At 45.2% G+C, this 23,184-nt stretch overlaps 1 protein-coding gene and 1 pseudogene across 1 annotated transcript in view; one reads left to right on the top strand and one right to left on the bottom strand.

The window, feature by feature from the left end:
• LIMK2 (LIM domain kinase 2) overlaps window positions 1-23,184 on the top strand; it is a 100,211-nt gene that overhangs the window by 15,367 nt on the left and 61,660 nt on the right. The window contains exon 2 of the mRNA XM_075533320.1: window positions 4,998-5,097. Within this exon, the coding sequence (XP_075389435.1) occupies window positions 4,998-5,097 (100 nt within the window). The remainder of the gene's footprint in view (window positions 1-4,997; window positions 5,098-23,184) is intronic.
• Window positions 12,988-15,175, bottom strand: LOC142429513 (heat shock protein HSP 90-beta pseudogene; annotated as a pseudogene).

Raw genomic sequence — 23,184 nt, 5'->3', positions numbered from 1 at the left:
CATGAGATTTTGCCACTTTGCCCGTAAAAATTCATCCTGGGAGGATTCCTGGCGACAGTGGTTAAGTACTCAACTATTAACCAAAAAGGTGGCAATTCAAACCCAGAAAGACCCAGTGCTTCACCTAACTGCTCTAGTGGGCAGTTCTCTGTCACCTGGGGTGACCATAAGCCAAAGTTGCCTGACAGCACATAAAAGCAGCAGTCACCCTGGGAGCTAGAACACAATCCCGTAGACTCTCACCTCTGCCAACCAGTAGAGCTTCTCTGGAAAGCACCTGTAGAGGTGGCAGCATTTTTCAGTTGGATTTGCATACGAAGGCTGTGCATTCTGTACCCAGGTCTTAGAGGCAATGGAGCCTGAAGGAGACAGAAACATGCCGTGGTCTGTAAGTATGAAACAAATGACAATACAATTGGTGGAGACAGAATGGAAATCCACACTGTCTGCCTTTGGAATCCATCGAGGAAGGGTAGAAGTTTGATTAAGGGGAAAGTACACTAGACATGAATGTCAAGATATGTAAAGAGTTAAATGTGAGCATCTGTTTGTAAGGTAAATGTTCTTTGGGGCCACATCGTGGAGGGTCATTCGCTTGTTCAGCATATGTTTATTAGGTCCTGTAGTCGGCCAAAAAACCAAACCAATCCGCCTTGGAAGAAGTACAACCAGAATGCTCCTCAGAGGCCAGGATAGTAAACCGTCATCTCACATATTTTGGACGTCAACAAGAGAGACCAGTCCCCGGAGAGGACATCATGCTTCGTAGAGGGGTGGCAAAAAAAAAAAAAAAAGAGGAAGAGCCTTGACCAGATGGACACAGTGGCTGCAACAGTGGGCTCAGATCTACAAACAACTGTGAGGCTAACGCAAGGACTAGGCGGTGTTTCCTCTGCTGACATAGGATCAAAGACACCAATGGTCCACCAGGAACCAGATTTGATTCCCCTGCTCATTTAGGGTGCTATGAGTAGAAATCATCTCAGAGGCAGTGAGGACTTGGGGGTTGGGGTTTGGTTTTTTGAGTCCCTTGGGGAGGGCAGTAGTGGCTAAGTGGTAGAATTCTTGCCTTCCATGTGGGCGACCAGAAGCGTTGGTGGCGCTGTTGAGTAAGTGTTGGGCTGCTAACTGCAAAGTCATTAGTTGGAACTCACTGACTATTCCAAAAGAGAAAGTTGAAGTTGTCGCTGCTTAAAGATTTACAGCCTGAGAAACCCTATGTAGGATCATCTGAGTCAGAATTGGCTGATGGCAGTGGGTTTGTTTTGTTTTGTTTTAGTGAGTCCTGGGTGTGTTTTCTATCCAGTGTACTTCAAAGGCAGCTACCATCCTCCTGTCAGTGTTTCTATGATGCTGGGCAGGCTTCAGCAGAGCTCTCAGGCTAAGACAATAGTAAGAAAAGCCTGGCACCCTACTGCTGAAAATTATCCAGTTAATTCTTTTGTGGGTCACAACTACCTGATCCCCAGTAGATCATGGGGATGGCACAGGATTGAGCAGCATGTTGTTCCATTGTGCAAGGGCTCTCCATGAGTTGGGTGCATCTTGCCAGCAGCTAATGATTGCAACAGTCCTTAGGAGGCGATGAACTAGTTCAGGAGCTACCCAACTTCATTAATATATGAGGCCTTTGGACTCCTGCCTTAGGACCTTTGCACATGTGTTCACATGTCCATCTCCAATGTTATCCTTCCTCTTCCTTCTTTTTGCCTGACAAATTAATATTTATCCTCTCCAGCTCAGCTTAGAAATTATTCTCTCCAAAAATACTTGTGCCTTCTCCATTTTCCTGTTAGGAGCTTGACATCTGCATACTGCGTGTCTCAATTCCAATGGAATAATTTAATGTCTGCTGTATACTTGGTGTTAGGCACCCAGTAACTGTTTACTGGAAGAATGACTGAAGCTTGGCCATTGAATTTAGTAATGCACAGTCACTGCTGACCTGGGTGAGACTGTTTCAGAGAAACGGTGGGGGTGGAAGACCTATTGCCGTGAACTCTGTGGGAAGTGAGGAAATGAGGAGAGTGATGTATAGATAGATAGCTTTTCACTGGCCGTGAAGGGAATAAGCCAGAGCGGTGGCTCGAGAAAGCGGGGTCTAGAGTTTATTTTTGTTTGTTTTTTTAATGAAAAGGACTTGAGCTTACTTAAATACTGATGGGGGAAATCCAATAGAGACAGAAAGTGGGGAGGGGTGCTGGGGTTGAGGCAAGTTGACACCTGACAGTGCAGTTTATCTGAGGTGTTGAAAAGGATAGAATACAGACTCGAGTGCCCTGCTAAACAGTTGAGCCTTTGTTACGGGGAGACTGGGAAGTCTGACCTGGAATGAGATAGCCTGAAGTCTGGGTGAACCAGCTAAGATTGTGCAGTCAAAGAGAAGACAGCAAGGACCTGAACTAGGGCTGACGTGAAGGATGAAGGATTGAAATAACATTGAGAGACATAACCAGGTGGATTACGGTACTTAAATACGTAGATGTGGAAGATGTGAGAGGAGGGAACAAGGGGAATGCAGGGCAAGCACCGGGAAGTGTGGCAATACCAAGATAACTTGAATGTCCTCATAGTGGAAAGTCCTGGTCCTTTTTGAGTTTTTGAAACCATCAGAAACCAGTCAGACCCCCCCCCCCCCCCAAAGAATGGCCTTTGCCCTTCAGGTCTGGAACTGAACTCACCTCTGAATTAGATTAATCAACCACTTAAGATCAAAAGAGAAGCATTCACTCAAGGACACAGTTGAGAGAGAGGAAAGAAGGAGGCATGGCAACAGGAACTAAGATAAGTGACGGTACATCGGAAGGATTGCAGAGGATGAGTTGAATCAGAATGTGTATGAATTGCTGAATGTAAAGTTATGAGCTACTCTGTAAACCTTCACCTAATGTAAAATAAAAAGATTGTTTTTTTAAAGAACTCAGAGCCAAAATTTTGTATTGTTGAGTAAGTGGGTGGTCAAGTTGGAGAATACTCCTTTGAGGTTAAAAAATGAAAGCAAGAAGCGAGGTGTGTCTCCAGTAAGATTTGCGGGGGGTGGAATGGGGCGCGGCAGCTCATAAATTGACTCGAAAGACATATCAGAGTTCCAAAAATGCTACAGCCAGTGTCTTAGTCTGGGTTCTTTAAAGAAGCAAAATTAATGGCACATATATATGCATATATAGAGAAAATTTATATCAAGGAAATGACTCATACAGTTGTAGAAACAGGCCAAGGCCAGATCCATGAGGTTCTGAGTGTGTGGGCCAGATGATGGACTGGAGGCATTCCCAACTCACATAGCTGCAGGAGCGGATGAACCCAAGGAAGACCACAGGCTGTTCTCTGCAGAGATGATTGAATCCAAGTTCAGCAGGTCATTGACAGGCCACTAATGACTCTCAGGATTGGCAAGCAGTATGGCAGGCTGTTGGCTCAACTGCAAAAAACAGAGCCAGATGGGCCAGATGCATGATCCAGACCCAACTAAAAGCAAGCAAGCTTTTCCACAGCTTCCACTTATATTGGAAGTAGGTTACACTTCTGAGGAAACTTTTTCAATTGATTGCATCAGGCCTGTGACCTTCATAATGGTGTTATATCCCACTCGAATCATTGTAGAACTGATTGACTCTGATTACATGTGTTAGGTCAAGTGCTGGGGGATGATTACTAGGTATCAGCTGCCAGACCACTGAGAATCCTGGTCCAGGCAAGTTGACACAAAACCAGGTTTTTGCCCACTAATTATCTCCATTGTTTGTAACTCCACTTAAGCCTGATTTGAATAAGCCAGTCTCTCCGACTTTGTTTCTTAGAGTCTGTGAGAATGATGCCCTGTGTGCCAGCCACTATCACAGAAACAACAACAGGTCCTTCTCTCTGAACTTGAGCATTTCGGACCCAGGAGGAGTGTATCATGGGTATCTGTATCTTGCCTCTGTGGGGTTAGAGGGGACTCCTGACGCCTTCTGCCAGCCTGTTGAACTGTCCAGTAGGCTGTGAGATAGACAGCTAAGCTGTCTGTACATGGCTGCCCTGGAATGCTGCTGAGCAATCTTGAAGCATCCTGAGCTAGCATTGTCTATTCATGGCCACTGGGCCTGTGAAACAGAGTTCCCTGACTGTCCCTGTGCCTGTGGCCAGTCTGGCGCTAGGCAGAAAGAACAAAGCTGTATACATGGTGTGTACAAGAGAGTCTTGTAACAAGCTTGTCCCACTTTCCAGAGCTGAGTCAGGTACCTCGGCTTGGTCTTGGCTGCTCTCTTTATTTCAAGGCGTGGGCATCGGAGCTACGTTTCGAGGATTGTATTTTGTTTGTTCCAAGCACCTTTCTTTTGGAGGGCTGGGAACAGACTCTGCTTGCCCGTGTGAATCCCTCCACCTTCACAGCCCTTCCCCCATCCTTTCTCAGTCTAATAAATCTTCCCCTCTGTCTAGGCTCGGCTTACATATCGGCTTCTCATCAAAGACTTTCCTGGTGCCCTTACTTGGAATCAGTAGGAATTAACATGGTGGAATGGAAAGAACACAGGCTTTACAATGAGCCAGACCTAAGTGTGAAAGCTAGATCTGTTCTTTTGACTTACCTCCCCCGTGCATGCCCCCAAAGTTACATTTCCTCCTCTGTTGAATGAGTATAACGTCACATCCCAAAGCACAAGAAGAGAATCATGTGGGGCTAACTGGAAATAGTTGTACACAGAGCTGGTATTGAAGAGATGGGAATGCTAATCATCTATTCAAAGCTATAAGCAAGAGCTAAAAGTTCTAAGGTAGATTTTGTCTCAATCGTAAAAAGGAACAAATCAATTTTTTTTAATGACAATATGACAATGTTGTTGAAGCCATTAATTTCCTGGCCAACAATTGGTGAGCTGGGGCTGCAGACATGCTTAACAGAGAGCTCTTGTGGAGGAGAGAAAGGGGCTTTCAGTGTGACTTAGTCTGTACAGTAGGCATCCTGCCCCTTTTCCCCCTGGTACTTCAGGCCTCACCCTCGGTCTTGTGTGCAGGTGAAGATGCCTGGAAGTGTCGGGGCTGTGGGGACCATGTCACACCAAGCCAGAGGTACTACAGGACTGTCAGTGAAGCCTGGCACCGCTCTTGCTTTCGGTAAGTGGACCTCTTCTCCTGCCTTTCTCCGCGCCCTACTGGCCAGGCCCTAATTGATATTCTGGAAAAGATAGAAACAATCTTGTGACTCAAGAATTTTCATCTCAGGGGAAATGAAAGTGCCTGGGAAGAGCCCCTGGGCAACCTCTGAGGCCAGATTAATGTGGCCTTGGAGGGAACACGAGTCACAAATGGGCCAGGTGCAACTGGAGACAGGGCCTGAGCATGGGAGGAGCCCTGCCTAAGGTTGCCCAGCGCCCTCGTAAGGAAACCGAGGCCTAGAAGTGCCTTTCCTCTGGCTCCACCGATGATGCTGGCAGCTCCAGGGCTGTCGGCAGCCAGCAAGCTCTTCGACACTGCAGGCTGCGTCCCCAGATTTCTTCTGTCTGGTGTTAACATCATCAGCGCTCTTGGGTTATCGTTTTGAGGCAGCCTAGTGTTTTGAAAGAGCACTGAATATCAAATCAGATGGGTTCAGCTGTCCAAGACTATTCCCTCATCGGGCAGACAAGGGATACTGACTGGCTGTCTCATGACTGTGAGGATCGAAGGAAGGAAGGAGGGGTAAGTCAGAAAGTATGGCTGTTCAGGCTCCAGTTCATACACGCACAGGCGTATTTCATTCTGCCAAAACAGGATCAGTCAAAACAAGGACTTCTGAGGGGATCTGCTGAGCCAGTTCAATTCAAGGCGGTGGCAACTGTTTAAGGGGATTCAAAAGGGTCATTCAGGTAGATCTTCTTGAAGGATGCAGGATAAGAGCCCAACATTAAAAGGTTTTAAGAAAATTGTAAACTGTGTTGGGCAGAAAAAGGCCAGGAAAGTTGCACCAAGGAATTTTTTCCATCACAACAATTCACCTGTTCAGTCTTCGATAGTCTCAAGAGTTGTCCTATAAGAATGTGTTGGAGCGGGGAGGGAGAGGAAAATGAGGAGCTGATACTAAGGTCTCAAGTAGAAAGAAAATATTTTGAGAATGATGAAGGCAACAAATGTACAAATGTGCATGACACAATGGATGGATGGATGGATTGTGGTAAGAGTTGTACGAGCCCCCAATAAAACGATTTTTAAAAAAAGAATTTGTTGAGACACCTTATTCCATCCACCCTCCAGGGCTGAACTTGCCCCTTCAGATTTTTTTTTGTTCCCCAGAACACAACCGTGAAAACAAAGGTGATTTGAATCCCTCAAGGATGCCCAGACTGGCATGTTGGCATAGTGTAAATTGAAGCACACAGCATTCTTTAGGGAAGGGCAGTGAGATGGAAATGTTGTCACTGTATAGAGACGTCCCTGGAGGATAGCAAGAAACAATCGCTTCCAGTTTTTATATTTTTATTTAACAGAGGTCTCTATGATTTTGGAGCAATGCTTTTTAACTTAATCTTGTATGTACAAAGCACCCGGCCCATGGTAGAAGTCCACTGAAGGGTTACTTCTTTCCCCCACAAGACTGGAATCCTCAGGGGTAGGAGCTGTCTTTGTATTTTCTGGAACACAAAACAGTGCCTGCCCGTCATCGGCATTCGTTGTTGGCGGGATGAAAGGAGCCTTTCACTCCAGAGCTGGGAGGGCTCGTCTGGCCCAGTGGACGGAAGTGATGGGACTGTGCTCCTGTTCAGAGACAGGCACCACTGACCTTGGATTCCAACTCCCCCACACAGCTCTTGTCCCAAAGCACCCCCCGTGCTGATAGCTGACGATTTGCTTTGACCTTTAAGCTCTTGCCTCTACCCAGAAATTACTTGGGGGTTGGCATGAAGAGATGCTGGGCTCTTGAGAGAAGACTTGGCAAGAAACCAGCATTGCTCTGCCCTTGAGCTTTAACTCAGTGCTCTAAGACCTTCTCCGTGGATCTAGTTGCCTTGGTTCCTCCTCCTTTTATTCCCAGGGAAGTTGATTCAGGCTTTTTTGTGTAGCATAGTAGCTTATTAGTAAGGCATGTCAGAACTTTAGAGACCTTTGAGATCACACCTTTGTGTAACCGCTGAGTGGGCTGGGTCAGAATTGAACTCTTTGAACACCCATCTAGTCATATGTTTTCCTATTCCTGTTTTGTTTTGTTTTTCTCTCCTATCCAAAATAAATAGGGCAGGGTAAAATAAGCTAATCTTTGGAATATCTGGATTTTCCTAGAACTAAAGAATTTCAGAAGGAGAAAAGCCACCTTGTAATACGATACACCGCCTTCACATCCAGGATGAGAGGCGTGAAACAAAGAGACTGTCCTTGTTACACAGACAGGCTGTGGATGGTAAGAGGTGGACTTAGCATTGAGGTCTTAAGTCATTTCTTGGTCCAGTCAGGTGCTCACTTGCTTAGAAAGCAGTGTGGTGTGTGTGGGTATGTGTGTGTCTTAACTGAACCTTCGTGCACGTAAAGAAGACATGGCAACCCATGTGTTTCAGAATAAAACTGAGCTCCATAGAGTTTGCAACAGCTGTGATTTCTGAGAAAGAGATCACTAGGCCTTTCTTCCGAAGCACCTCTGAATGAATTTGAACCACCAATGTATAGGCTAGTAGCTGATTTTATATCACCCGCTAACATGGTGACTAGTAGGACTACAACCGATCAAATGTTACCGTCTCTTTTCCAATTCTCTCTTTGCAGCTAGGTAAGTGACCTTCGGTGACTTCTCCATTCTTTAGGCACCTGGTCTCTAAAATGAGGGTAGTACTCTGCCACAGAGTTGTTGTCCAGGATCAAATGAGATAAGCTACATCGAGCACCTGGACTTGCTATTAGATGCCATGGAGTTCATTCTGACTCCTGGCTGGTTATGGAGGGTAGAATTGCCCTGAACGGTTTTCACAGCTTTGGCCTTTTGGACGCAGATTATCAGGGCTGTTTTCCAGGCACCTTGGATGGATTCAAATCACCAACCTTTCAGCTACTTGTCAAATACCTCAGCATTTGCACCACTCCGGGATTCCTACTTGAAATATAGGCAAGCCTACCATTCCTAGACTGTGTCGCATGGGTCTACGTGCACCTGCATTTACCTTTCTTCTTACTCATTGGTCGTCTGATGTTAAAGGCAATCTTGAACTGTTAATGGCACAATTAAAGCAGAGAGCCTGCCAATGGAGTAAGTAAGCTACCAGTCCTAACCTGCAGTGTCACCTTGCAGTCAGACCTGCCAGCATCGTCACCAGTGTCACCTTGAAAGTGCATATCTACCTACGGGGCTTTCCCAGTAGAAAGTCCAGGTGTCGGCATGGCCTTCAGTTGGTGCTTGGTAACATGCTGGGGAGACTGGCTGCTTTTCTGGAGTTCGTGTAGCTTTTTATTTATTTTTTTTCCGTGTAGCTTTTGACCAAATTAAAGGAACATCATCAGGGCGGGCAAGGACTGTACGTGCCTGACTCCAGAAGTACCTGGTTTAGGAGGGTGTCTTCTCCCCCTGCTTGTTCATCAATACTGATGAATTCAGAGCAGCTGAGTATGGCCTGATAGCAACAGGACCCTTCCCTTTTCATGGAGAAATGAATCATTCATGGCCCCCTTCCAACCTTGCTCTTATCCAGCTGGGCTACAGTTACAATAAAGGAAATGGCTTTTCTTCTCCCCTGCCCCCACACCTTTGTTTTCCTTGTCACGGGGTGGGGCTGGATCTGTTGAATGGAGAAATTGCTGGGGTCCAGCCCAAATTCCTCCCCTCACCGCCTCCTCCTCCTCACATTCTCCCATCCCCCTGTCTGGAGCCACATCTGTCATTCTGCCCCCAGTAGCCTTTAGACTATTTCTCAGGTGCCCAGCACAATCGGAAGCCACTTAAGGCTGGAGTCTGGGACCAGGCAGTGGATGCGAGTTGACAAACTTCCTACTAGTAGCCCAGCCCAGAACTGTGCAGCTGGGCAGCTGGCCAGGATCCTGCCGCTCTCCTGTTTCCTCTTACAAATATCTCTGGCCTTCCCAGGCCCTGAACAGGGCCAGTGACGCTCAAGTTGGGGCCATTCTTACTGATGCCGCAGACTGGCTCCTTCTCACTGGGATGGCCAAGAAAGTAGCTGCAGTACCCTTTGTCTGTAGCTATTCACAGTGACCTGGCAACCCTGAAGAGCCCCAACAGGTTTTGATGGTGGCTACTTCACCCATATTGGTGGTTTGACCAACGAGGAGGAGAAAACTGACCCTATTAGTTTTCTAAAAATAAACTTTTTAATGTGAATTAGGTGAAGGTTTACAGAGCGGATTATCAGTTTTGCATGTAATAATTCATGCACATTTTGTTTCAACTGATCTAATTCCTTGGGTGTACCATCACTTATTCCACTCCCTCCCTCTTTCCACCCCTCCTTCTTCATTCCTAACAATCGGTGCCTTGTCTTTGGACAAAATGCTACCCTTTTGATCTTAAGTGGTTGATTATTCTAGCTCAGAGGTGAGCTCAGTTTCAGACCTGAAAGGTGACTATAGGCCTGATCTCTTTCATTAGTCCTTATGGCCTGCCTAGGGTTTATATTGCTCGGCCTAGTTCCTGAAGATAGTATCTAATGGAAGCTTGCCACACTTAAGGCTCCTGGGAGCTGTTCTGGTCTCCTTTCTCAGGATCTCTACACAAACTCCTGGAGCTTTCTCTTTTGAGAAGTGATTGCTAATGATGCTCTGGAAATGGGCTCAAACGTCTAGAAGGCCACTTCATCAGGCCAACAGACTATTTCCGCTAAACCGTGGTTATAGGAAGTCTGCTGAAGAAACGACAACACGTAATAGCCAGAGACTATGATGAAACAATCGGCAGACAACGGCATATTCTCTGTAATGCTAAAAAGCACACTTTTTTTTTCCCTTACTCCATCCCTCCCCAACTCAGCAAGCATGTTAGAATCACAATTCCAATAACGGGTGCCATACACTGAGTGTTTGTATTCTAGATACTGTCCGAAGCACCTCACAGGCACAAACTAACTTAATCCCTTTCCAGCGCTCCCTAGGAGCCTTGGTAGTGGCTCTGAGTTCGACTGCTAGCCACCGTGTCAGCAGTTTAAAACTACCAGCCACTCCAGGGGAGGGAGAAAGACAGGACCTTCTACTGCCATAAAGAGCTAAGGTCTTGGAAACTCACAGGGACAGTTCCACCCTGTCCTGTAGGGTCACTTTGAGTCTGCATCGGCTTGTCGATGGCAGTGAATTTGGTTTTTTGATGCTTTAAACTCGTATTGACACTGCATTTACTCCACCTCATGGAGACCCTGTGGGACAGAGCAGCCCTGTCTTCTGTGAGCGTCTGAGACTTTACATCTTGACCGCACTCGACAACCTCATCTTTCTCCTGTGGAGCAGCTAGTGGGTTCCAGCTGCTTACCTGGGGGTTAGCAACTCCGTGCATAGCCCACTGTGTTACCAGGGGTCCTCATTTGATCCCCACAAAATCCACTAAGTGTACTGGTATTATCTCGTTTGTCAATAGGAAAATGCCGGTTACTTGTTCAAAGTCACAGAGTTTGTAAGTGACATAACTGAGATTTGAACCCAGGCAGGCTGACCCCTTGCTTACAGCTGTCTCTGCTGCCTGAACACAGAGCAAGTCTTTTCACGTCACTGAGACTCGCTTGCCTCCTCTGTCACACACTGCAGGTATTAGACAGCCTTGAGGGATATTGAGTCAAAGGCTTCAGCACCTATTAAAGTGCTGTTCAGTTGAGTCACTGGAGCAGTCCCGCCATCGGCTGTTATACTAGGGATGCCGCTGCTCCAGTTCTTGAACCACGCTCGTGATTCTGCCCAGTGGCTGTCCCCAGAAGGTGTTTGCTCTTTCCCAGTTTATCGCTGAGGAAACAGGCAGCCAACAGGTCATTAAGGCCGGCTGTCAGACAGGGGGCTGAGGCCTGCCTGCCTGCCAGAGGGAGGCCAGCACAGCTGCCCAGAGAGGGAGGGGAAGCTGCTGCCTTCCTCTGCGCCTGCGAGACACTCAAACATGACACTGGATAGAACACCTCTCAAAACTCACTGCCATGGAGTCCGTGCGGATTCATAGCGACCCCCTGTGGGGTTCCGAGATTATAACTGTTTCCTGAAGTGCAAAGTCCAGTCTTTCTCCGCTGGTGGTTTTGGTTTTGGGGGTTGTTTTGTTTCAATTGAAGCTATATATTTTTTTAGTTTTTCAAAACCATTTTATTGGGAGCGAATACAGGTATCATTCCATAGTTCAATCACACCGAGCAGTATTGTGCATTTGCTACCACAGTCAGTTTCAACATTCTCTTCTTGAAATCCTTGCTGTCAGCTCTTCCTTACCGCCCCACCCCGTTGGTGATTTTGAACGGCCCAACCTATCACCATTCCACCACCAGGACTCCATAGGACCCCGGGATGTAGCAACAGCATGTGCTCATCATCATGCCTAGATCCTGCCCTGTTTGGGGAATAGAAAACTGGATGCACTTCAAAGCTGTGCCCAGCTCATTGACCCTATTGTACAGCGTAGAACTTCCCCAGAGCGTTGCCACGGCCGTAATCTTTACAGAATTACACTACCACGTCTTTCTCTCAGGTTTGAGCCACTGCCCTACCAGGGCATCTTCAAATAATTGTTAAGCAGATTCCAAGCCATCAGCGCAGTACCTGACCATGGTTAGGTGTTAATAGATGTCAATATTTATTGTGAGTTTATGGATCGCTCTTGAAACCTTATCTTTAGCTTCCGTGACATTGCACACTTTGGTTTTCCTCCCACGTACCCAGCAACTTCGCTCTACCTCATCTGTCCATAACTGAGAGGTTGCCACTTCTGAAGGTGGACACGGTTTGCTCCCTGGGCAATCTCACCCACACCCACGCCTTCAGTTGCCCTCCACACATTTGGAGCCCTAAACTCTCCACTGAGCTCTAGACCCACAAAGCCTACTTTGAACCTAACGTGTCTATTTGTCAAACAAGCAAGTACCCAAGATTCAGCTGTAAACTCTTGATCTCTCCCAAACTGACTCCTCTTCCACGATAATATCCCACTGAATGGCACCACCATCTCCTCATTGCCTAGGCCAGAAACCTGCCAGTTCTCCAAGATACTTATCTCTGCCTCCAGTTCCAAGCTTGGTAGTCTTATCTCCAGATTATATTTGAAGGCATCTATTTATTTCCTTTTTTTAACTGTATAAAATGGCATGTTTATTTTGTATACTTTATTTATTTAAATGCACAAGGTATTTATTATTAGGGACTAAATATTGGGCTCCTGACCATAAGATTGGCAGTGCAAACACTCCTGGTGCTTCATGAGAGATAGATGAGTCCATCCTGTTCAAAAATATATAGTCTCAGGAACAAAATTTCACAAGTAGGAGATTATTTAAGACGTTCTTGAAAACAATTGGTCTAAATTGGTGAATTTTAGCCAGGACAAATGGGTTGTGGAAATGTGATGGAAAATTATTATTATTTTTTAATATTAGGGTAAAACTTTTTGACACCAAAGTTCTTTTTTTAAATCATTTCATTGGGGGCTCGTACAACACTTATCAGAATCCATCCATCCATCCATTGTGTCAAACACATTTGTACATTTGTTGCCCTCATTCTCAAAACATTTGCTTTCCACTTGAGCCCTTCCCCGTTCCCCCCTCCTTTATGAACCCTTGATAATTTATAAATTATTATTTCATCATATCATACTGCCCAATTTCTCCCTTCACCCACTTTTTTGCATACTTTAATAGAACATAATTTTAAAAAAGAAACCTCATGGATATACAACATATAGCCCCATTCCCAAATAAAGAAGGGGACAAGGGATGGGGGCCTTAGATCCTGCTTTACACGCAGGAACAGGAGAGGGGGGACACTAGTTAACAGCAGTTGCACAGCCATGTGGGCTAGCGTCACTCAAGTCATGGGGACCCTATACAGAGGACACAAGGTTTGAGAGTAGAATGGCCTAATCTACTTCTGCCATGCAATATGCATCTTCGTCACCCTCAAGGGGGGAATCTCTTCAGCAATGCCTATGCCAAGCTTGGTCACGCGGTAGATGCGGTTGGAGTGGGTCTGAGGGCCCTCAACGGAGAAGCCAGAGGAGAGCAGTGCAGTTTCAAACAGCAGCAGCAGCACCAGGTCTTTCACAGCTTTGTCGTTCTTGTCAGCCTCGGCCTTCTGCCGCAGCGTCTCCATGATAGGGTGGTCGTGGTTGATCTCCATCATGTAGCCCATTGTGGACTTGTCCCAGAAAGTCTGGGCTTTTCGCGATCCACTCCACGTTGGCCGTCCAGCCTTACGTACTAGTCACAATGCAGCGGGGTGAAGACACAAGTCTATTAGAGATCGTCATCTTCTCAACCTTCTTATCCAAAATTCCTTTCATGAGCTTGCACAGGTTCTCGAACATGGCTTTGCTGTCCTCCATTTTCTTTTTCTCTTTTCCATTCTCGGGGAGCTCCAGCCCCTCTTTGGTCACGGAGACCAAGCTCTTCCCATCAAACGCCTTGAGCAGTTACACACAGTACCCATCGATCGGCTCGGTCACGCAGACCACCTCAAAGCCTCGCTTCCGCACACGCTCCACAAAAGAAAGCAGAATTGGCCATCTGCTCTTTGCTTTCGCCAGTGAGATAATCGATTTCCTAGTCTCCTTCATTTGGGAGCCATGTTCTGAGAGGGAAGTCATCTGGTCTCCAGACTGGGAGGTGTGAGAGCGCAGCACCTCAGAAAGGCGCCGCCGGATGGTGGAGTCCTCGTGGATGCCAAGCTTGAGGTTTTTAGAGAAGGCCTCCTAAAACTTCTTATAGTTCTCCTTGCCTTTTGCCAACTCAGAGAAGAGCTCCAGGCACTTCTTGGCAGTGTTTTTGCAGATGACCTTCAAGATCTTGCTCTGTTGGAGCATCTCTCAGGAGATGTTGAGGGGCAGGTCCTCCGAGTCGACCACACCACGGATGAAGTTGAGATGCTCTGCGATTAACTCGTCACAGCTGTCCATGACGAACACGCGGCAAAGGATAAACAACAATGGCCTGAAGTCCAACTGGAATTCTACAGAAAAGTGCTTGACTGCCAAATGGTCTTCCCAGTCATTAGTCAGGCTCTTGTAGAATTCTCCATACTCCTCCTGGGTGATGTCACCAGGATTCCTGGTCCAGATGGGCTTGGTCTTGTTTAGTTCTTCCCGGTCAATGCTCTTCTCCTTAATCTTCTTGGTTTTCTTCTTCTTGTCCTTCCCACTGTCATCCTCCTCATCTGAGCCACATCTACAATCTTGGGCTTCTCCTCATCCTCCTCTTCTTCTTCTTTCTCACCTTTCCCTTCCTCGGCGCATCATCCCTGATTTCCTTCTCCCGTCCCTTCAGCAGATAAGGGTGATGGGGTAGCCAGTGAACTGTGAGTGTTGCTTCACTACTTTGACTCGCCTCTCCTCTAGCTACTCTGTCTGGTCTTCTTTGAGGTGCAGAATCACTTTCGTTCCCCGACCAATGGGCTCACCGTGGTCAGCACGGACAGTGAAGGAGCCCCCAGCAGAAGACTCCCAGGCATACTGCTCATCGTCATTGCGTTTTGTGATCACAACCACTTTCTCTGCCACCAAATAGGCAGATTAAAAGCCAGCGCTAAACCGCCTAATCATGGAGACGTCCGCACCAACCTGCAGAGCCTCCGTACCTTTGGTACCTGACTTGGCAAGGGTTCCCAGATTTTTTATGAGATCAGCCTTGGCCATGCCAATGCCAGTATCTACTAGCGTCAGGGTGTACTTCTGGGGGTTGGGGATGATGTCAATTTTCAGCTCTTTACCACTGTCCTACTTGGAAGGGGCTGTCGGGCTCTCATAGCAAATCTTGTCCAAGGCATCAGAAGCATTAGAGATCAACTGAAGGAAAATTTCATTTTTAGAATAGAAGGTAGTATACCAAAAGCTCAAGTAGAAAGCAGATGTTTTGAGAATAATGAGGGCAACAAATGTGCATGGCACACACTGGATGGATGGATGGATGGTGATAAGAGTTGTACGAGCCCCCAATAAAATGATATATTTTTTAAAAGACTAGAAGGTGTTGATGATAAGGGACATGAGTTGGGCAAGCTCTGCCTGACAGGCAAAGGTCTCCACCTCCTCCTCTCCATGGTGCACGTCCTCAAGCATCTTGAGCTGTGGGTACCAGAGCCAGTGGGTCGGGGGCTGTGTACCACGCGCACACGGCTCACAGGCTACGCTGAGGTGACTCTAAGACCTCCGTTTCTTTCCAATTTTCTCACTACTACCATGTTCCAACCTACTATCACCATGTGAGTGATCTTCAAATATGTATGTACATAGTGAATGAGTTTCATTCCTACATCTGTCTTTAAATCAAATTTGCAAGTAAGCTCGAACAGCTAGTTACAGCTCATATTTAATGTAAGGTAATTGAATGTCTGTTTTTGTATATAGTATATAGTGTACCTTTCTTTTTATTTATTTATTTTAAAACATTTTATTGGGAACTTGGACAACTCTTAACCACAATCCATATGTGCATCCATGTGTCAAGCACATGTGTACATTTGTTGCCCTCATCATTCTCAAAACATTTGCTTTCGACTTGAGTCCCTGGTATCAGCTCCTCATTTTTCCCCCTCCTTCCGCTACCCTCCTTCCCTTCCCCCTGATAATTTATAATCATTATTTTTTCATGTCTTACACTGATCGATGTCTCCCCTCACCCACTTTTCTGTTGTCCATCCCCCAGGGAGGAGGTTATATGTAGATCCTTGTAATCAGTTCTCCCTTTCTACCCCACCTTCCCTCTACCCTCCCGGTATTGCCACTCTCACTGCTGGTCTTAAAGGGTTCATCTGTCCTGGAGTCCCCGTGTTTCCAGTTCCTATCTGTACCAGTGTACATCCTCCAGTCTACCCGGATTTGTAAGGTAGAACTGGGATCATGATAGTGGCGGTAGGAAGGAATAATTTAGGAACTAGAGGGAAGTTGTGTATTTCATCATTGCTACACTGCACCCTGACTGTCTTGTCTCCTCCCCTGTGACCTTTCTGTAAGGGGATGTCCAGTTGCCTACAGATGCCCCTCTGCCGCATTCTCCCTCGTTCACAGTGATATGATTTTTGGTTCTGGGTCTTTGATGCCTGATACCCGATCCCTTCAACACCTCATGATCACACTGGCTGATGTGCTTCCATGTGGGCTTTGTTGCTTCTGAGCTAGATGGTCGCTTGTTTATCACCAAGCCTTTAAAACCCCAGACTCTATATCTTTTGATAACCAGGCACCATCAGCTTTCTTCACCACATTTGCGTATGCATCCATTTATCCCCAGTGATCCTGTCACGAAGATGAGCATCATGGAATGCCAGTTTAACAGAACAAAGTGTTCTTGCATTGAGGGAATACGTGAGTGGAGGCCCAGTGTCTATCTGCTACCTTAATACTAAACTTACAAATATATGCACATAGATCTATTTCCCCATCCTCATATATAAATATATTTACATATGTACATGCATGTTAGTGTACCTCTATATGCATAAAAAAACTTTAAAGAAAAATGTTTAGATACATTAAAGCATTATTAACACAATTCAGTAAAAATGTTCTATGTCACATGTCAAACATTGGTTTGTTACTGTGAACCATTCATTGTATTACCTCAGATTTCAATCTGCTAGACTTGACAGTGACCAGTGGGATTGTATGTAAGGCAGACATTGGTAATGTAGGACTGCCTGTATATGTGTGTATTTGCATACACACATATGTGCATATACACGTGAATATATACATTTATATATAAAAAGCCTGGTGGGTTGTTTGGCTACTAACCACAAGATTGGCACTTCAAACCCACCACCTGTTCCAAGGGAGAATGAGAAACTGTTTGCTTACATAAAAATTCAGAGTCTCCCTTCAGGAACAGTGGTGTGAGTGGCGATACTGTGAGGGTAGAGGGTGGGTAGGTTGGAAAGAGGGAACTGATTACAAAGATCTACATATAACCTCCTCCCTGGGAGACGGACAACAGAAAAGTGGGTGAAGGGAGATGTCGGAAAGTGCAAGATATAGCAAAATAATAATTTATAAATTATCAAGGGTTCATGAGGGAAGGGAAGCAGGGAGGGAGGGGGAAAATTGAGGAGCTGATGCCAGGGGCTTAGGTGGAGAGCAAATGTTTTGAGAATGATGAGGACAATGAATGTACAAATGTGCCTTACACAATTGATGTATGTGTGGATTGTGATGAGTTGTATGAGCCCCCAATAAAATGATTTTTTTTTTAATTCAGAGTCTCAGAAACTCTAAGGAGTAATTTATTCTGCTCTGCCCTATAGGTTATGTGATGTGTGATCATCCATCATTTTTGTGATCTGATGTGATTGTCCTCCATTTTCTCATAATGTTAATTTTCCCATAATGACCTGGTCTTTGGAACCTAGCCATGCCCACAAGTGAGGAGTGAGTGAGTGTGTGTGTGTGTGCGCGCGCACGCACTCTGTATGTAAGTAATCATACTTCCATGACTTTCCTGGGTAAAGACCAAAAGAGGATACAAAATTCCCTGTGGTGTGACCTCCCCTTGTCACCACAGCCTCCCGTTCTCAACGTCAGGCTTCTTCAGTGAGTCCCTTTTTCTTCTTGATGAGGGCTTTGTTCATGTTGCCCCTCTGCTCAGAATGTTACCCATTCTCTTCTTGTCTAATTCAGGCAAAAATAGTAATTGTTCACCTGTCAGATCTTTACTTGGAGATCTCAGCAAAATACCTGAAGACTGCATCAGGTTCTCCATTCTATACTTGCCTAGTTCTTTTCTTGTAGTTTTTAAAATAGTTTCATTCTCACTAGATCAAAGGCCATGGTACATTTTGCCCTTCATTGTGTCCCCACTGAGCACATAATTGCCACAGGAGGGATATTTGTTGAATGAATTTCCAGAGCCGGCCAGCAGGTATGATGTAAGTGAGGCCTTTCCCTGCCGTTTCCCTCCCCCCCCCCCCCCCCATGCTTCCTCTATAGCTACTGGAGTCGCAGTTACTGTAAGTGGCAGGAAGGAAGTGTTCCCGTTGTTGGTCATTTTGGCAGATTGACTGCAAGCGTAGAGGTGAGGAGTTGAAGCTTTTTCTTCTGCTCTCTGAAGAGCCATCCCACAATGAGAAGGAGACAAGGCACCCAGGAGTCCTCTCCAGCAGCAAGTCTTGAGCTCCGCTTTTCTTGAGGTGCAATCTGGAAAGGACGAAGCCCTGGTCCCTCCTGGAGAGAGTCAATAGAGGAACGAATGGCTTCGGCCACTCTGGCCTAGACTCATGGTGACTTTCCCTAAAACCTGATAAAATTTTCTTTGAACAGTAAGTGGGTTTTTTTTTTGTTTATATGTTTGTTTTTGATCTACAAGGCTTTGAAGGTGGTTTTAGCTGTAGATACCCATTGACTGTGGAGTGACACAAATGGAACTGTTTTGGTATTCTGATGATATGAGAGGGCTTCAGAACGTTGGTGGGAAAATGGAAGGAAAGGCTAATGGAATTTTCCCACAAACTTTCTGAAGCCCGCTGTATATGGGGTAGGGAAGTGATAGATGATAAATTGGTGACTCCTCAATAATTTGGAAATGAAATTTGTTCTCATTGAGTTAAATTAAGTTACATGCAGTGGTGCAGTATTGTGGGATAGTAAAAAGTTTGAGTTTTAGAGCCATGTGGCTTGGGTTCAAATCCTGACCCTGCCATTTATTAGCTGTACACTTTAGGCAAATCACTGAACTTTTTTCTGTGCTTCATTTCATCATCTATGCAATGAAGATGCTAAAACTGCCTACCTGCTAGTGTTGTTGGGAGGCGCTTAATGAGTAAAGTCACCTTAAGCGCCAGGAACAGGATCTTGGGTAGAGTGAGCACCCCTGAGCATTAGTCATGTGTTATAGCTGCTCGGGAGGCAGATGTCTCCCAGGACTTAAGTAGATGTGAATTGCTGATTGTAACATAACATATCTGAAGAAGTGATATTTGGATTTTTTTTTCTTTTCAATTTCCCATTAGTTTAAAACATTAGACTGAATGATTAGTCAAGATCAGTGGAACAGAAAGGGGGGAAATCAGTGAAGTAAAATTAGTGGTGTGTCCAGATAAGATATTGAATTTAGGTTTGGTCTCCAGATGGGAGTTCTTTGTTGTAGGCAGAGCTGATTAGGCTAGTGACCAGGATGCAGCTTGTCTCCTCCATGCGCATAGAGTGAACTTCTGATGCCTAGTTCAGCTCCCTGGAGCCCAAACCCATGATAACAAGAAATATCAAAGAATGTGGCTGTTCTCGTTTCAACTGCAAAATTGTAAATGGACAATGACGTTTAAATGATTAGGATGGAACCGTTGTAAAATGCCTGTGCCTCTGGGTACTATGAAGTCTTGTTTCTAGACCAACAAGGCGAAAAACCAGATCTGGATTAGGATCCTTCACTCAGGTGATTCTAGCCTGGGAGAGAGAGCTCTGAGTCAGCCAGCCACCTTTTTTGACGGCATCCTTCTGTTCAGCGTCGACGTAGGAGTTGGGAATGTTTTGCTCTTTTTACAAAGGAAGAAATTGAAACCCAGACACATACACAGGGGCTTCAAAAAATTTGTGGAAAAAAATCCATGATCTTTGCATTGCGTTTTTCCACGAGCCATTTGCAGACCCCTCATGTTTATGTCACCAAGTTTGTCGTCAGCCAGGCCAAGTGTTCAGGTCTTCTCTGGCAGACTAGGGCTCCTCTCCTGGCGCTGCTCACAGGTCTTCTCAGGTGTGCATTGCAGCCGAAAGAAGAGCAGCTAGATGACTAGAGCACGTGACCATGAGCATTAGTCTAGTGCTAGTATCACGGCAGCGGTGAAGTGATTCTTTACCTGGGCTTGCAATCCCATACTTACGGACTGAGGGCTCTTACAGACAAAATTCAGCCGGTAAAGTGATTAGCTTAGTAGAGAAACAGTCCGAGGACAGAGAGGCAGACAGCTTTGCTGTTTGCACAACTTCCTTGGCCACCAGACTTTATGTGGACATACCTGCATCTAGCAATTCAGGAAGTCAGCCTGGCAACTGAAAAGAAAGCCAGTACTCTCTTTAAGGTCTTGGGCTTTGTGTTAGTTTATTCATTGGGAACCTCAGCTTGCTTAAAACCCACCAGTCACACTTCACTTTTGATAGACTACTCATTTTTTATCATTTTATTAGGGGCTCATACACCTATCACAATCCATACATGCATCAATTGTGTAAAGCACATTTGTACATTTGTTGCCCTCATCATTCTCAAAACATTTGCTCTCCACCCAAGCTCCTGACATCAGGTCCTCATTTTTTCCCCTTCCTACCACCTCTCCTCTCCCTCATGAACCCCTGATAATTTATAAATTAGTATTTTGTCATATCTTGCCCTGTCCGACGTCTCCCTTCACCCACTTTTCTGTTGTCTGTCCCCCAGGGAGGAGGTCACATGTAGATCCTTGTAATTGGTTCCCCCTTTCCAACCCACCCTCCCTCTATGCTCCCAGTATCGCCACTCACAGCACTGGTCCCGAGGGGATCATTAACCCTGGCTTCCCTGTGTTTCCAGTTCCCATCTGTACTAGTGAATATCCTCTGGTCTAGTCAGGCCTGCAAGGTAGGATTCGGATCATGACAGTGGGGGGGGGGGGGGAGGAAGCATTTAGGAACTAGAGGAAAGTTGTAATTTTCATCGTTGCTACATTGCACCCTGACTGTTTCATCTCCTCCCCAAGACCCTTCTGTAAGGGGATGTCCAGAGGCCTACAAATGGGCTTTGGGTCTCCACTCTACACTCCCCTGCTCATTCACTATGGTAAGATTTTTGTTCTGATGATACCTGATACCTGATCCCTTGTGATCGCACAGGCTGGTGTGCTTCCTCCATGTGGGATTTGTTGCTTCTGAGCTAGTTGGCCACTTGTTTACCTTCAAGCCTTTAAGACCCTAGACGCTATATCTTTTGATAGCCAGGCACCATCAGCTTTCTTCGCCACATTTGCTTATGGACCCATTTGCCTTCAGTGGTCATATCAGAGAGGTGGGCACAAAATGATATGATTTTTTGTGCTCTTTGATGCCTGATAACTGATCCCTTCAGCATCTCGTGGTCACACAGGCTGGTGTGCTTCTCCCATGTGGGCTTTATTGTTTCTGAGCCAGATGGCCACTTGTTTACCTTCAAGCCTTTAAGACCCCAGATCCTGTATCTTTTGATAGCTGGGCACCATCAGCTTTCTTCACCACATTTAGTTGTTTACCCGCTTTGTCTTCAGCGGTTGTGTCGGGAAGGTGAGCGTCATAGAATGCCAATTTAATAGAAGAAAGTGTTCTTGCATTGAGGGGATAGACTACTCTTTAACCTTCCTGTGTTTTAATAATTTTTGTTTCACTTCAACATCGATGCTTCTCTCTTGCTGCTGCTATCACTAACCGAGGTTTTGCTGCATTTGGAAGCCATGACGCACGCCACTAGTATATTTTTGTATCAATTTCTATTTTATTTTATAATGTATAATCAAATAACATCTACTTACATACTCGGGGAACCCCGATGAAGGAAAAAGCAGGCTAGCATGAGAGGTTCGTGGAGAGGATCAGCACTAGCGTTATGATGAAACACAGCTGTAACCAGTATCTGAAGTCTTAGTGAGAGGAAGTCGATAAGACTTAGGTCTGATTCCTGCCTGAGAGGATCCCCTGCATGGCACAGACAAGGCAGTTTTCACCCTCTAGATCAGTGGTCTCAAACTTCCTAAGTTGTGACCCTTTAATACAGTTTCTCATGTTGTGGTGACCCCCCCCAACCATAAAATTATTTTCATTGCTACTTCATAACTGTAACTTTGCTGCTGTTATGAATCAGGTAACCCCTGTGAAAGGGTCCTTCAACCCCAAAAGGGGTCGCGACCCACAGGTTGAGAACCACTGCTTTAGATGAAAGCTTCATGATTTCAACTCAATCAGAGGTGCCGCAGAAGAGAGGATTGCAATAGAGAAGTTGAAACAAAATGTGTATGAATTGTTGAATACCCAGGTGTTTTCATATGGGTTTTTATGTTGTTTTAATCATTTTATTGGGGGCTCATACGACTCTTATCACAATCTACACATACATCCATTGTGTGTCAAGCACATTTTTGAAATAAATTAAACAGATAATACAACTTCCAATATACAAGATTGGATGCCACTGCCAGCAAGTCAGAGCATATACTGTTATATAGTAAATATTTTAAGAGTAAATAGAAATATTCACATTAAATAACGGTAGAAAGTATAGTGCATACATAAATGAGTAATGTATATTTATTATACTATAAGCTATATTATAGGTTATATGTGTATTTTACTATTATATGCCTGGCAGTACAATTACTTAATACACAAGATATATAAGATACATTTGTTGCATGTGGAAAGCTGTTGTGTTTGTGATATCCAGTTATGTGCTTGAAGTCTCATTTTCTGATCAGGATTTCCGAACTCTTTCATAACCTTATGGGACCACAGATCTATAAGTGGTCAAATGTTTCCCAAATGGCTGTTATGTAGCTTGTGATTGTTTTTGTTTATATTTGTAGTGTTACTCTTAGAGATTAAACTCTTTAAAGCTGGAGCCATATCTATTTCATCTTTATATTCCAGAGCTTAGCAGAATGTCTATAGTGAATAATGCCTTTGTTGAATGACCACCTTTCTTTTGGGGGCACTTATATCAAGCATGTCTAGATACATCATTACCATCTCTTTGCTCTGCAGTATCCTCCCAGGCAAGAGTTTGTTTGTTTGTTTTTAAACAGTTTTATTGGCACATAATCCAAATATCATACAATTCAGCAGTTCAGTTATATTTAGAAGAATTGTATATTACCACAATCTCAGGCAAGCGTCTTACTTTAGGAATGGAATAAGACCTCAATCTGTAAATGCCATTTCAGAATTAAAAGCATCAAAGTTTAAGATCTCATAGGATGATATTCCCTCTTTACTGTGACATCTCCCTGTGTTCCTTTTCCCTCCCCCAGGGAGTGTATCATGTTTTATGTATAATACATACACCCATGTGTATGTGCACACTCATAAAATGTACATAGCCTGCATAAGAAACTAAAATGTGAAGGGGGTGTGCTGCAGCTCCACAG

This window comes from Tenrec ecaudatus, chromosome 16, assembly GCF_050624435.1.
Source record: "Tenrec ecaudatus isolate mTenEca1 chromosome 16, mTenEca1.hap1, whole genome shotgun sequence".
NCBI classification, from domain to species: Eukaryota; Metazoa; Chordata; class Mammalia; order Afrosoricida; family Tenrecidae; genus Tenrec; species Tenrec ecaudatus.
This window is presented reverse-complemented; position numbering and strand designations above follow the sequence as displayed.